At 39.4% G+C, this 16,401-nt stretch overlaps 1 protein-coding gene across 1 annotated transcript in view; it reads right to left on the bottom strand.

Moving 5' to 3' along the window:
- LOC5567867 (tyrosine-protein phosphatase 69D) overlaps positions 1 to 16,401 on the bottom strand; it is a 51,088-nt gene that overhangs the window by 19,946 nt on the left and 14,741 nt on the right. The window contains exon 3 of the mRNA XM_021853130.1: positions 14,238 to 16,096. Within this exon, the coding sequence (XP_021708822.1) occupies positions 14,238 to 16,096 (1,859 nt within the window). The remainder of the gene's footprint in view (positions 1 to 14,237; positions 16,097 to 16,401) is intronic.

Raw genomic sequence — 16,401 nt, 5'->3', positions numbered from 1 at the left:
TGATTTTGTTTTACCGTGAAGTTTTGAGCACATTTATAAAAAGTTTTTATAGAGAAATCTAGCATTCGCGCCACCAGTAACGCCATTTTGTGAAGTAATATTTGCAGTTGGTTATTTTGAGTTGGTGATCTTTTATTTATCTGCTATTCATACCATTGTTTTTTTTTTCTCCATCTTTTATTTTGTGCTCAGGCACAGAGTTCTGGCGTCAGTGGAGATCACACCGTGATTAGTGAGAAAGCCAATAGTGAGAGATCTTTCACCTCAGTAGATCTTCAGTGAGAGCTATTTTTGGAAGCAAATATCACTCGGTTTGTTTTGAAAAAAGGTTATTTAGTGTAGAAAGGTCATTGACCCGCTTGTATTTTGGTCAGAAGATCGTACGTTGACCTTTGCACCTACTACATTGCTCTATTGGGCTGTTGCTGTGAAGAATACGCTGCTGCTGTGAAAAATACGCTATAACTGTGGAGGAAACGTTGCTGCTGTTAAGAATACGCTGTTGTTGCTGTGCTGCTGGTGCCATTGCTGCTGTTGTGGATATTTTGCACCGCTGATTGACGCTGTTGTGGCTGAGTTGGAGTGATCGATCTATTGGATTACATTGGTCGAAAGGTTAGTGGTAACTTTTATTGCCCATTTTGTTTTTTGATTGTGATTCGTTGCTTTTATACTCCGTTCATTTTCCATTTTTGTTTTCTTTTGTCTTTATCAAAAGATGCCTCTATCTACCAATACCGAACAGTTTTTGCCAGGAACCATTCATTTCGCTCAATATTTAGAGCAACTTGAATGGATGTTTCAACATAACAAATTCACGCCTGATGATTATAAATCATCATTTTTGGCGGTTTGCGGAACGGAAGTTTTTTCCCGTTTGAAACTACTGTTTCCAGGTCGTGATTTCAAAGACCTTACATATAATGAAATCACCGAGAGTTTAAAGAAGCATTACGACAAAACAGATTCTGATGTCATTCATAGCTTCAAATTTTGGACGCGCAGGCAGAGCCAACACGAAAAGGCGGTTGATTTTGTTCTCGATGTAAAGAATTTAGCAGAGCAGTGTAACTTCGGTGATTTTAAAGATAGGGCGATTAGGGACGTGTTAGTAATAGGAACATACGACCGTCAATTACAAAATCGACTATTTGACGAGGAGGACCTTACTGCTATCAAGGCGGAAAAAAATATTGTTAACAAAGAATTGGCTTCAGATAGAACGAATTCATTACAAAGGGACGATGAACCGCGAATGGGTGTTATAGCCAGGCTCGGGCGTAGATCACCTGATAAAATAGGCTACAGAGAAAGAAGTAGAAGTGATAGTAGAAATCGTTCGGTTCGATTTAGGAATGGAGGTTTCAATAGGTACAATCGTGAATACGGTAACAGGAATAGAAGTTCCAGTAAATCGCCATATTTCTGTTCCTATTGTAAAAAGAGAGGCCACACTAAAAAGTATTGTTTCCGTCTCAAAGACAAAAAAGAAAGTAAGAATACACCAAATGTAAATTTTGTCGGTTCTCCTAAGCCTAGTACCTCCGATTCTTCTGGCCTTTTTAAGAGACTTGCAACAGACTTAGAGGAAAACTCTGATGAAGAGGATTTTGCATGTCTGATGATATCTTCGGTCAATAAGATAAATCAACCTTGTTATGTTGAAGCAGTAGTAGAAAACAAATCATTTAATATGGAAATTTATTGCGGTTCAGCAGAAAGTGTAATCTCAGAAGAGCTGTTCCTACGAAGTTTTAAAAATTATTGCTTGGAAAGGTGCAACAAACGGTTCGTGGTTATCGATGGCAAAAGATTACAGGTTTTGGGAAAAGCGGATGTATTGGTACAGCTGAACGGTTTGAAGCAACGTCTGCCTTTGATTGTATTACGATGTGATAACGATTTCGTACCTCTAATGGGGAGAAGCTGGCTGGACGTCTTTTTTGGTACCTGGAGGCAAGCATTTACCCAAACAATGACCCGTATCCACTCGCTGCAGAATGAGGAATTAGTAGACATTAAACGTAAGTTTCCATCTGTTTTTGATAAAGATATGTCTCGTCCAATAAAAGGTTATGCTGGTGATTTGGTGCTGAAAGATGATAAGCCTATTTTTCGTAAAGCGTACGATGTTCCTTTAAGGTTGAAGCAGAAGGTTTTAAATTGTTTAGATGATTTAGAAAAGGATGAAATTATTGAGCCAATTGAAGCCAGTGAATGGGCCTCACCCGTAGTGGTGGTAATTAAAAAAGATCAGGGTATTCGTCTAGTCATTGACTGTAAGGCAACAATAAACAAAGTAATTGTTTCAAATTCTTACCCTCTACCATTGATACAGAATATTTTTTCAACTCTCAGTGGAGCTAAATATTTTTGCTCTTTAGATTTAGCAGGTGCTTACACACAACTTCTGTTGTCAGAAAGGTCGAAGAAATTCATGGTGATTAACACCTTAAAAGGTTTATATCGTTACAACCGTTTACCACAAGGAGCTGCTTCAAGCGCAGCCATATTTCAAAAAGTAATGGACCAAGTACTTCATGGTTTAGATAATGTTGTTTGCTATTTGGATGACGTTTTAATTTGTGGGAAAACTTTAAAAGAATGTAAAGAAAAACTTTATTTAGTTTTGGAGAGATTAGCTAAAGCTAATATAAAAGTTAAAATGGAAAAATGCAATTTTTTTGTTAATGAGTTGCCTTATTTAGGACATGTAATAACTGACAAAGGATTATTACCCTGTCCTGATAAAGTGAGAACTATTCGCGAAGCGAAAGCTCCGGAAAATGTTACAGAGTTAAAGGCTTTTTTGGGAATGGTGACGTATTATGCTAAGTTCATTCCAAATTTATCTTCTCGAATCAATTGTTTCTATAGTCTGCTTAAAAAAGATGTTAAATATGTTTGGAGTACGGAGTGTGACAAAGCATTTAATAATTGTAAACATTATCTTTTGAAGCCTAAACTTTTGGAGTATTTTGATCCTGAAATGCCTGTAGTAATAGTCACTGATGCTTGCTCCTATGGTTTAGGAGGTGTAATGGCACATGTTGTAAATGGCGAAGAACGTCCTGTTTGTTTTACGTCCTTCTGTTTCTGTAACAAGGTTACAGCTTTATTTGAGAGAACTTGCTATTTACGATTACGAGATAATTTATCGTCCATCAAATAAAATGGGTAACGCCGACTTTTGTTCCAGATTTCCACTTCCAGATGCTGTTCCGGCAAATGTAGATGTGGAGTTCATTAAAAGTCTTAATTTTACAAATGAATTCCCGATCAATTACAACGAAATAGCCCAGGCAACAAAAACTGACAATTTTACAAAACAACTTATGAAATATATTGACAAGGGTTGGGCAGAACGTTTTGATAAACAGTTTAAAAATGCATATACTATCCATCAGGAAATGGAAATAGTGGATGGTTGCATTTTATTTCAAGATCGGGTTATGATTCCTGATGATATGAAAATAAACATTTTAAAATTACTCCACATGAATCATTCAGGTATCACTAAAATAAAGCAACTGGCACGCAGATGTGTTTTCTGGTTTGGTTTGGACTCAGATATTGAAAAATTTGTGAAATCTTGCAATATATGCAATGAGATGACAGCAGTTACAAGACCTGCCAAATATTCACAATGGATTCCAACCAAAAAACCATTTTCACGCGTCCATGCTGATTTTTTTCATTTTGACAAGAAAATTTTTCTGTTGGTAGTGGATAGTCATACTAAATGGGTAGAATTGGAACACATGCCTCATGGAACAAATACCAAGAATGTTATTAAGATTTTTCTCAATATTTTCGCCAGATTTGGTTTACCAGATGTCCTGGTAACAGACGGAGGTCCGCCATTCAATTCCGACCTATTTGTAAATTTTTTTGAAAAACAAGGGATAATTGTCATGAAAAGCCCTCCTTACCATCCTGAAAGTAACGGACAGGCAGAAAGAATGGTGCGTTTGGTAAAGGATGTATTTAAAAAATTTATTAGGGACGCAGACATGAGGAAATTAGATATAGGGTTTTGTTCTTCTTCGTCGTAAGCGCTACTATTCGTCGTATCAAACTATAAATGTTCCACTGCGGCGGATATTCAAACTTACCTGCAACATAGATTCATTATCCAAGTGTAATTTTGTGAAAGCTGTTAGGGTTTGTACACTTGTACACCAAAAATGCAATAAAACTACTGTATTTCGGTAAATAACTTCAGTTCAATTATCCACTTTGCACTTTTTTACCGAAATCGCATGGACGAACACGATTTGAGAGAAATGCTTAGCGATCGACTGAGCCACACCACTTTCCAACACAAGTTTCTTCCCGCCCCCTTGGGTGGCTCACTTCGCCGGGCACTTATTTTCACTATGGAAAACCTTCGTACTTCTTCGCTGAAGGATTTCATTCCAATCACACGCCGTAAAACTTCAATAAATCACCAAATTTTACGAAATTTCCTCAACCGCCGCGTATAATTGAGAATGTAAACAAAGTTCAATCCGTCGTACTGAGAAAAAAAAGCTTGTGCGCATCAATGTGTGCACGACGCTCGATGTAAAAATACGGTTTCTTTGATTGTGTTGTTTTCGCTGTACTGTGAGCAAATGCCATAATTGTACGGACAAAAGGAATTGTGTTCATATGTTTGGGCTGAATTTTAATAACGAACAATGAATTTTAAAGGAAATTAGTATATTCCATCATGCTGAAGGAATGGAGGGAGATGCCAGTAGATCTATATATTCTAGTAAAACATTTTATTATAGCGTTGAAATGTTGTGTTTTAACCATTCAATACACACAGTGAGCCGTAAGTTGTGAGACGAATCTGGAAACTGATTGCGACGGAGTTGAAAACTATACGACGGACTGAGAATACGGTAAGATGCATTTTCTTTGCATTATTTCCGAAAAGAGATCAAGATTTATCAAAATGTTATTGTACAATGCTAAAGCCGTTTTGTGAAAGAATTGTTTGGCATCGGTTTGTGTCAGCATCATTCACTGCAATACTGGGAAAATTGCAGTTCTCACTGATCAATGCTTAATACGATGGATACTAGCACATTACCCTAAATGAACAAACAGCATTCTTTCTCATCAATAGACCATTTCCGTCAGATCTAACCCCCAGTTTTTGTATTTTTATTCGAAAGACAATCATTTATAATGAATATTAACGCTCTCAGATTTTGTTTATATGCACTCCTGATTTTCTTGCAAATTTTTGAAAACATGGATACTCACCACATTTTGAAAAATAATTCGAGATGCGGCACAGTTTGTTCAACCCTATGGGTATCAGCGTGGTGATTTTGCAACAGTTTTTCGATTCCACCCCTGCATTGGGATGCTTGTTTACATTTGCAAACGTCAAATCAGGTGCGCGCTCAAACCAGGGCTGCCAGATGTACAGATTTCTCTGTATTACACAGATATTTTTATTCTGACACAGATTCAATTTGTATGGAATACAGATTTTCTTTCAACAATTTTTGTATGGACACAGATTTTTTTGTATGGGACACAGATTTTTTAACCTCGTGGATACAAATTTTCTATCAAACCATCTGGCAGCTCTGGCTCAAACTGACCGTGATTCCGGTCAGGGCGCCCCAAACAGGAGCGCCACCGAATCTACTCAAACAAACGTTTTTAAACCAGGTTGGAACTGGCGCAACCCGCTCTGATCACAGTTCCAACTCCAACCCGATTCAAGTCTTCCTTTAGGAAAATATATTTTCCTCCACAGATTCAAAATTCAAAACCACCCCCTAACAACAAATCTCTCACCCACCCAGCAGTTACGGTACCGCTAGTTCTATTAGAGGCTATTTTTTACTATTCATGCCGACAAATGCCTTAATCTGTCTGTTGGCTGTTGATCCGGAAGATTTCCGCCTTGAGGCAGCAACAGCCGCGCAAGGAAATTTTGAGCGGCTGTTGCTGCCTCTAGGCGGGAATCTTCCGGCATATTCAATCCCTTTAATCCTCGTCGGCACAAAGCAGAGAGTTCAGGCATCTGTCGACTACAATCCTTGCGTTACAGAAACGTGTAGTGTTCGCCGGGTGCGGTCATAACCGTCCGGCGCGGTGATTACGGAGACTTCTGGAGCCGTGAAGGAAGGAGGGAGCGAAACCGCAACGGAGCCCATTATGATGAATGAAAACATAAACAAAAATCATCTGGTCACGCCAGCTGATCGTAAATTCACCACAACGTGGTGGCAAAACCATAGGGGAAAAAGGGGTCTGCTTTTTTTCGAGGTGAAACAAATTGTAGGGGACCGAGGGGTGAACTAACGTGCCGCAAGTTTTTAATTGTTTTCTAACAGTTAAAGGCTCCAAAACACATAGGTTCCTTAGGAAAGTTTGTTCAGTAAATTGACAGAAAGCATATAAGCCAATAAAAATTTTTCACGGAAATGGTCTATTACAGAAATACGTGCCTTGGCGCAAATGACAAATTTCCATCTGAAAAGCTTCTTTCATATAAACCAAAAGTTTTATTAGACCTGATTCATCCGAATAATAATTATAAGAAAAAAATGACTAATTCAGTGAATGAATCTCAAAGAAATGATAAAAGAAAGGATGACGCACCCGATCCTTTTGCTTGTTTAAGAGTTGGAGATCTGTTATACTATAGAAATAATAACAAGACTGACATAAGGAAATGGTTACCTGTAAAATTTATAAAAAAGACTTCTTCAAATATTCTACAGGTTTCTCTTGGTGGAAGGGTGGTCCAAGCGCATAAGCGTCAGTTGAAGTTGACAGACTCTCGCCGGAAAACGTCAAATCGGTTTGTTTTCCACGGAGAGAGCGTTGCATCGATACCACTAGAACAACCAAGTACTAGCGACAGAAACATTGTACCGAGTCATCCACATCAAGCCGACATGGCTGATACAACCAAGAGATCGAACAAGAGAAGAAGAGAAGACGATGAAGGAGATTGCGTTGGTGTTATTAGCTCTGATTCAGAATCCGACTTTTATGGGTTTGCGGCTGATTCATTCATTTTTGGCATTCATCAAGATCCACAGTTTTTAACACATATCGGAAATGATTCAATTCGAAGATCAGGAAGAAGATTGAAGAAAAAACGAAACGAAGATTATGTATATTATTAATGATTCCTAATTTGTGTTTAAATAATGAATTGTATGTTCCATCTGAATTGTAGTATAAAGAAATTGCTTTCGAGTTTTTAATCAGTGATATTTTTGGCTTAAAGGGGTAAGGAGTTGTAATATCGCTTTCGTTTAGTCGAGACTTTCGACCACAGAGTGGAATCCCCAAAACAATGTATTATGGAACTGAGTGGAATGAGAGTAGCTTACCAGAGACGAGTGAGTTCTAGTTTGTGTATAAAATGAGCATGAGAAATACATGAGCTTCAGAAGTTTTGTAACTATCAACTCGACAAGTGTTCACCTATTTTATTCTCCCGAAAATACCAGATAATACAGTTGCGTGGAATTAGGATGCGATCATTTCGCAATACTAATCCGTCAAAAGTGCTAAGCTCTAGTTTGTACTTCCAGTACACTTGCAAGTTTTGAGGGACTGTGTTAAACTTATCGGGCCATCCATTTACAATGTATGCAACAATCGCTTGGATTTCAGGATCTGCTTGGCTTTCCTTTCGGATCTGTTCAACTTTCTCGTCTGCAATAGGTAAGTAATCGACAGCATTTACAGTGTCTATACCATATACAGTCAAACCTCCATGAGTCGATATCTGAAGGGACCATCGACTCAAGGAAATATCGAGTTGTGGAAAGAAATGCCTTGGAAAGCTGTTTCAGGGGACCATCGTAGTAACCATGAAATTGTGTTTTCAGTATGGTTCCATGAGTCGATATCGAGTCATGGAACATCGACTCATGGAGGTTTAACTGTATATCGTAAATTTCACGACATGTGTTATCGTTGCTGTCCACCGCAGCTCGAGATAGCATGTCTGCAATAATGGCTTCCTTATCTGGCATAAACTTCAAGGTTATTTGGTAACGTTGCAGTCCGAGCATCATGCGCTGGATGCGCAAAGGAGCTTCTGTCAGAGGTTTCTGGAAAATTCGAATTAACGGTTGATGGTCGGTTTGTACCGTCACAGGGCGTCCGAGTATGTACATTTCGAATTTTCGACATGCAAAAAGTATTGCTAATGTCTCCTTCTCTATCTGGGCGTACTTGCGTTCAGTAGCACTGAGGGTCTTAGACGCGTAGACGACTGGCTGCCCTTCTTGAAGGAGGACAGCGCCTAGTCCTACGCTGCTACTGTCACATTGTATCACTGCAGATTTGGTGATTTCGAAATACCGCAAGACTGGGGCTGACGTGATCATTACCTTCAATCGGCGAAATGCATCTCCATGGTCGGGTGACCAATTCCAGGGTTCCGTTTTGTGGGTCAACCGTCTTAACGGTTCAGCAACCGTAGACAAATCCGGAAGATATTGCGACAAATAAGTGATCATGCCCAAAAATCGTTGAACCGCAGTTCCGTCTTCCGGCCGAGGCATGTTGATGATGCTGTTTACTTTTTCCGGATCAGGCTTCACTCCTGTTGATGTTAAAACGTGACCGAAAAATTTGACACTCTGTTGACATAGCTTGACTTTATCCGGGTTCAATTTTACGTTGCACTCCTTCATTCTTTGCAAAAATGCGTCCAGGCTTCTGTTCTGATCAGCCATAGCTTCGTCCATGGTTTCTCCACAACCGAAGATCATGAAGTCGTCCATTGATGCTCTCACGTTCCGCACGTTCCTTGGATAATTTGGTGCGCTTTCAGTTGGAATATCTCTGGTGCAGACGAGATACCCATTGGCATTCGCAGCCATTTATAACGGCCGAAAGGTGTCCAGCAGGTTGTGAGTTTTGCACTTTCGTCATCTAACTGCAACTGAGAAAATCCCGATTTGGCATCGACGGTAGTGAACACTTTTGCTTTCGATAGCTCTGGTAAGAGCTCGTCCAGAGTTGGCATAGGGTAGTGTGGCCTTTTTAGGGCTTTATTTAGTACCGTTGGATCAATACATACCCGAAGTTTTCCATTCCGTTTGACCAACACTAGGTTGCTTACCAGGGTTGGGAAAAAATCTGAAACTCACTCTACAGTAGCCAAACAAAGCCAATCACAGTCAGCGAAGCCAGTGAAACTCACGCCCATCGCTGCTGTAGGCAAATGCCTTGAAAATTGCAAAACACCCGTTGCTAAGGGCAACCCTATATTACTGTAGAAAAATGTTCTATTTCCCGCTGCATTTCCCGCATTTAGAGCCTTCAATGACACTCATGATTTAGAAAATTCGTGCACCCAACAGAGGCTAATTGATGAGATTCACGTTTTTGAACTACTGTACTGGGAGAGCCACGTGATTTTCGCGAAAAGTCAAGCCTACTACTATTACCATTCCCAGCACCCATTCCCAGCTTACCAATTCTGAATGGTCTTTCTCTTCGGCGATGACACCTTGTCGCTCCAGTTCTGAAAGCACTTCACGTAGCTCATCGCGCATGGTAACTGCTATGCGTCGTGGTTGTTGAACGACGGGGTGCACGGCAGCATCAAGCTCCAGATGAACGGTTCCTTCTAATTTTCCCAATCCGGTAAACACTTCCGGGTAGCGTTCGATGATTTGCTTCGCAGATGATTCCTGATTTACGTCGATCGAATGGCAAACTTGGATCAATTTCAATTTTAAACACGTCTTCAATGACAGGATCGGAGCCTGATTGAAGTCGACGACATGGAATACCATTTTGTATTCCTCTGTGTTATAACGACAGGGTATGACGATTAGACCTAGTGGCTTCACAGTTCCTGCTCCAAACGCTTTCAACAATGGTCGGCAGTTGTCCAACGTTAGCTGTTTCGTTCTCAGAAGATTGATAGCATTTTCCTGGCCAATTACATTACACCTGGGAGGGAGGCACCGATACTACACACGAAATATGACACAACACTTTTCCAAATTGCAAGATAACTCCCGCTCACCGACGACAATCAAGGCAGGCTTGGGGAAAATCGCTAGTTTTCTTTTGTTGTGTACCTTCGATCTTTCTGGACAAACTTGGAAAAAGGGCCATAGTTTTATGTGCATTCAATTTTTATGATGATTGGAAAACAGTAAAAAGATGCGTGTTTCTTTACTATATATTCGATCAAATTAAAAGGTACTATCGTGGCATTGCTTTTGGGTGTTGCAGGAATTGATTTTTAACCGACTGTTGTCAACATTGTTACTACTATGATGGCTTTTTTAAACAGATTTCTGAAAGTTTTTGTTCCACAACTCGTTTTTTTTTAAGTCGATCGTCCCTTCAGATTCTTCATGGAAATTAACTGTATTGGAGAAATATAATCATTGTAAAAAAAATTATAGATCTCAAAAACACCAAAATATACCTCTCTGGAATTTTGACATCCGTTTCATCAAGTATTGCTCTTTGTTGCCTGAAAATTTGAGCTTGCGATTTTTTGCGCTTTTGGAGATATTAAGGTTCAAAAAATGCTCCATTTTTCAGGTTTTTTCATAATTTCTTAATTTTTATGCGTCGTATTACAGTGCCTTCCCGATTTTGGCAACACCCGCTTTTGTCTACCCCCGATTTTAGCAACACCCGTTTTTGGCAACATTTTCTTCTCGATTTTGGCAACACACTGAAAAATATTTTTAATTGCTTATCAAGTACAGTGTTTTGAGCTAAAACAAAGTGAAAATTAGTCAAAATGAAATTAGTGGTGAACATTGTGAGCTTGAAAACGTAATGTGGAACATCTTTATGAGTAGAACTCGCAAGAAAGTTATTGTTTAACGTAAAGGCAGGCAAGCTGTATAACTTATTGCTACTGTCATGTATTGTTATGTTATTGTTATGTTCTTCTTCTTCTTGGCATTAACGTCCCTATTGGGACAGAGCCTGCTTCGCAGCTTATGCGCTTATGCTGTTCTTATGAGCACTTCCACAGTTATTAACTGAGAGCTTTCTTTGCACTGAACGAAATCTCCCGCCATAAAGTGAATGATTTTTGCCTCATCTCCGCCCCATACCTATTATCAGACACAATCAAGATGATTTACGTCTGCATGGAAATCATCTGTTTACAAATCACACCGAATGAAAATCATCCGGTCTTGAAACGATTTCTACCCTTCAGATAGATGCCTGAAATTGAATGATTATCATATTCCAATGTAAACAACCCCCATTACTTGTAAGTTAAAAGTTAAAACAAATTCAATTGGAAAATAAAGAATCACCCGACGATGTTGGTTTCATGTATTTTAGTATTTATTTGTATATCAATCATCACTATTACAATTCTCGAGAATAGATCCCTGGATGCCTTGTGATGCAATGCTCCTCCTGGATGAACAAGTGATGCGCTGCTCTTCCTATTCTATGGCACCACAGCTTCAACTCCATGGAAACCTGGTATAATCAATTTGTGGGTGGTACTTACGCTTAAAATGTAATGAAAAGGTGTTATAATTAAGGATAATTGTGGATTATTCCATATGAATAGCACACTTTCCTACTGATGTCGCCATGTTTACGATGCGGTTTGCAAAGATAATTTGACATATTCAATTATCAGTTTTCCATCTGGTATTTCAGACAATAATTGAATGATTTTCGGTTTGAGACATGGGGAAATGAAAATCTACCATAAGTTGCACGTTACTCATTTGTTTTATTATAATTCAATTATCTGCTTATAGTAGCTCAAATCTATAGTGAACGTCATCACATAATTGGATGATTTTTGTTCAATGGACTTTGGATGCATCATATTGTTTCGTACTCATTCAAAATTAGGAAAGCAAAGATTTGCAGCCATGTGAATTACAAATCATTCAATTCACGGAAGGAGCTTTCGTTCAGTGTGCCTAAGTTGCCATTTTCGCATTCGTATATCGTGTGGCAGGTACGACGATACTCTATGCCCAGGGAAGTCAAGGAAATTTCCATTACGAAAAGATCCTGGACCGACCGGGAACCGGTACTTCTTACCATAGATAATTGTAAGCATTTCTACAAATAAAAAAAATCTTTTTTTTACTGTTATCAAAAATAAACGTTAAATTTCACACATTATTCTGCAAGAATACAAAAGAAGTAATGATTATTGCATTTTTTTCCACTGATTCCGCAAAATTTAAGCTACAATCCCGCAAAAATAAAACCGAAAATTGTATCCCTATTGTATCGAACGTGTTTTCATCAGAAGCATACATTGGTGGAAACAAATTCATGTGTGCCAACAAGATTTCGCATGCAGTTTTTTTCAAAAAATCGTTAAAAAATCTCACGGTATTCTTGTGAGAAAAGAAACAACAATTTTCACCAACATTTGATTCGAAAATTACTCCTCATGTTGCTTCAACAATTCCAGCACAAAATACTTCCTTAACATATATATATATATTTTTTTCAAGAAATTCCTTTCATTTAGCTGATTTTGCATTTGCTACTCTCAACAAAGTATTTCCCGAATTTCAGTAAACGACCTTAATGTTTGATGAGATCTCGCCATTGAAGTTATTTTTGGGTGCATGGTGGTCTCGATAGAAAGCATTGAAAAAGTTACATGATCCAAAAAAGCTTGTAGTTTTTTTACGGGCCTTACTGTACATATTTGATCGATATCTTTCATCTACTCGTTTTCTATTCAGTCCTGAGCTTACATTAAAACTGTGATAACATTGATTCTAGCATAGTAATGTATAAGAACATCTACTTCTTTTTAATTTAGAACCTTGTTCACTACATAACATGTGTGGTAACCAAAATTGCACTCTATGTTCAGGAAATCCCTCTTGAAAGATATTCGAAATCTGATACTTTTAATATGGTTTTGCTATAAAGTTGCACATTTGCACTCTATAACACTCGCAAATGGCCATTGAAAGTAATACCACGCTTATACTGTGTACAGAAAGTGTATGCTTTCCAGATGGTACATATAATCATGATGTCTATACTTTTGGGTCAAAAGCTGAACTGAAGAAGGCTCCCAGACATTGTTTACATCATTCGTTAAAGTTGCCAAGCATTTTTTGATACATTTAAAAAATCCCGAATTTGGCAACATCCCCAATTTGGCAACATAAAAATCACGCCTTGTTGCCAAAATCGGTAAGGCACTGTATTAAAATTTTTCCACCAGAGCTTGCGTTTGGTATATATTTATCAGCAAAAAATATTATATGACATGGTTCTTAGGAAAAATGTCAAATTCGGTGAAAAAAATCGTTTTTTCACTAATTTTCTCGTATTTCGCCATTAACTCGAAAACAGTAGGCTGTGGAATTTTGACGTCTTCGAGAGAGTTGTTTATTTTATCAAAATGAACAACTTTGCAGAACATATCAAGTCTCTAGAACGTCACAGTAAAAAGTTAGATTGTGGCGCCATCTATGCGGACGATTTACGAACTATCCGTTTATGTCAGTAGATGGTCCTCATTGTAACAAAAAACTTTGTCGAAGACACCAAATACCGGAAACGCTTCGTTACCGAGTTATTAATTTTGTCCCGCCAGATTGCGTCCCTGTCCCATAGTGGCATTGATAACAAAGTGTAAATCATGCTGAGATGATCATTTAATTACTTTCAGAGCAACACTGCTTTTTCGCTGTAGAACATAGTAGCCTGGATTACTTTGATCTATTCTACCCACCAGGGGCACCACTGTTGCCTGACGAGCAGTTGGTGAAGCATGCAAAAGCGTTTTCCATAGTAATCTCCATATGAACTTACAATGGCGTGTGCACAGTCCAATTTCTTCTGAATCGCTTCAAATTTTGGGAAGATGCTATTTACCATTATAAAAATCGTTTAAGCATACTTAGGGGAGCCAAAATTTCAAAATTTGCATCGCTCTAATGACCAAAGTATGACTGGGACTCATGCTTGTAAATTGTTAGTTCTAGATAATTAACAACTACAAGATTTTGACACCAACTTTTTGCACAATGTTAGTCTAAATCAGTTTCAATAGTTCACCTCACTTTAATTGCTTGATCTATGGAAAATTTAAAATAATATTATAGACAACAAAAATTAAAAAAAAACCTTGCGCTTGACCCTCCGATGGATTCTTTTGATTTCAACAACAAATGAAAGAAAAAAGTCTAGGCTTCGATCTGTCCAAATTTGAGACATCCCGATTTGTATCAATGTCAATATCAAAAGCTGCAACTTACCACTGGGTTTCTCCACCGGAGGCGCTCGTTTGTGCAGGCACTGCGGGCACAGGTCCGGGTTATGGTACTCGTTGTTTCTTCCATCGCCCAGGAACACCTCGGAGCTGTAGTTCAGCGTGGTGAACACTTCCGCCAGATAGGTACCGCCGTGGGTGTTGTTGATCGAATGGACGTCAGCGTAGCTCGTCACCGGGATATTCTCCGGCACGGGAAGCGAGTTGTTCCGTTGGCCCAGCCGCGTAAGGTAGACCTTGTAGCAGCAAATTGGTCCATTCCGTTCGGAAACCCGTGGCAGGAACAGCTTGAAGATCCATTGGTTGTCTTCGGTGCGAAGCTTTCCCCACATCATGCGACCAATGTTTTCCGGGGTAGTCGCCGGCATGGTGCAAGTCGCGGTAGCCATATCTCCCGGACGTTTCGTCCGAGTGACTGCCGCGACTCGAACGGTGTAATTCGTGTTGGGCAGTATACCGTCATATTCAGTTTTCGTGTACTGTGCTTGTACATTCTTGATCTTAGGGCCGTAAGTTTCATTTTTCAAAATACCGTGTTCACTACGGTACTGGGACAATCCGTCCAAAATGACCTGATATGATATAACCTTTCCATTAGGTTTCTTTGGCGGATCCCAATGGATCCGCACGGAGGAGCGGCGTGAGATATTGTAGTGTATGCAGGAAATGTTTAGGTTTACGGGCTCTGACGCGAGACTGTCGCTAGTAGTTCCATTTACTTGTTCTGACCAGTTTCCGCAAGCTCTATCAAAATCACTACAGGCCCGTACTTGGAAACTGTATTCTGTGGCGGTGTCTAGGTTGTCGAACATGTACGGAAGATTACGACTGTTCTGCGGATAGTATGTTTCCCATTTGGAAGAATTTTTGCCTGCAACGGAAACCTCCATTTCGTAGTACTGGATGTACTCTAGAAGATCGGCAGGTGGAGGTGCCCATCCTATTGTGATAGTCGAATGAGTATTGCCCTTGACTTCTACCGCCGGTGTGAAACTCGGATCGCTGTCCAGAGTTCGAACTTTGACAGATGGCGATGGAGGGCCACTGCCTTGACCATTTTGAGCAGTCAGCTTTATCTCATAATCAGTGGAAGGAGCAAATTTCTGCAACACAACTGAAGTGTTAACACCATCTATGCGATTTTCGTAATATGTAAATGTAGAATCTCCTTTCTTCATGAACTGCGCCATGTAATGTTTGATGGGATCGTTTCCATCATTGACAGTCCAGTTCAGAAAAATCTTATTGGCACCCACCGCCTTAACATAGTCGATCGATACTTGTGGTTTATCGAGAACAAGCAAAGCCATCGATTTCTTATCGATAGCTGAGTTTTCGTCCAGCATGGCAGATGGCCCAACGTTGCAAGAGTATGTTCCATTATGCGTTTTGCTGACATCTTTGATAGTTAGTGTCACGTTGACGTGGGTTCCATTCAGTACACGCACTTCTGTGTTCTTGAGAAAGCTGTTTTCGGTGGTATCGTCTTCCTTGAACCATTGAATTGAATTGTTGAAATACTCCAGTGGGTACATTTGTATCACACAGTACAGCTGGGCCTTGGTTTGCTGCTTGATTTTAGTCGACTCCGGACTGGAAGCGGTAATCTTTGGTAGAATCACCTCCCGGACAGAGTATTGGGAGAGTACGCTGTTGTCTGCACCGCGGCATGTATAGTTACCGGCGTCGGCTTTTGAAAAGTTGTGTATGGTTAGGGTGGTGATGGCCGTGTTCACGTCTGCTGCCGGTTCTGTGGTTTCATCTTCTGGAGATTTACCGTCAGAACCACCGGTGATTTTCTCCACATCGGCTTCCGTGTCGACGATTAGGATGGAGATTTTTGCACTGTAAAGAGTATGTTAAAAATTTGATGTTAATATTGTTTCATTTATTTTCATTATAATAAATGATTCATTTGTGAATTCAACTTAAATTCAATCAGAGCTTCTTATACAATTCCTCCAGAAAGAAATTCTTCCAGGAGCTCCTTGTGGCGAATATGCCTGAAGCAACAAAAACACTACAACATACTCATCATCTTCTAACAATACTTTTTTTTAAGGCACTCTTTGCTCGTGGCCACTACTGTGCCGGAATCAGTTGATCTGTAGCTTCTTCTTAACCGATATACAGATCTATTTTCAACTTAT

This window comes from Aedes aegypti, chromosome 3, assembly GCF_002204515.2.
Source record: "Aedes aegypti strain LVP_AGWG chromosome 3, AaegL5.0 Primary Assembly, whole genome shotgun sequence".
NCBI classification, from domain to species: domain Eukaryota; kingdom Metazoa; phylum Arthropoda; class Insecta; order Diptera; family Culicidae; genus Aedes; species Aedes aegypti.
The sequence above is the reverse complement of the archived record's forward strand: the minus strand, read 5'-3'. Positions and strand labels throughout refer to the sequence as shown.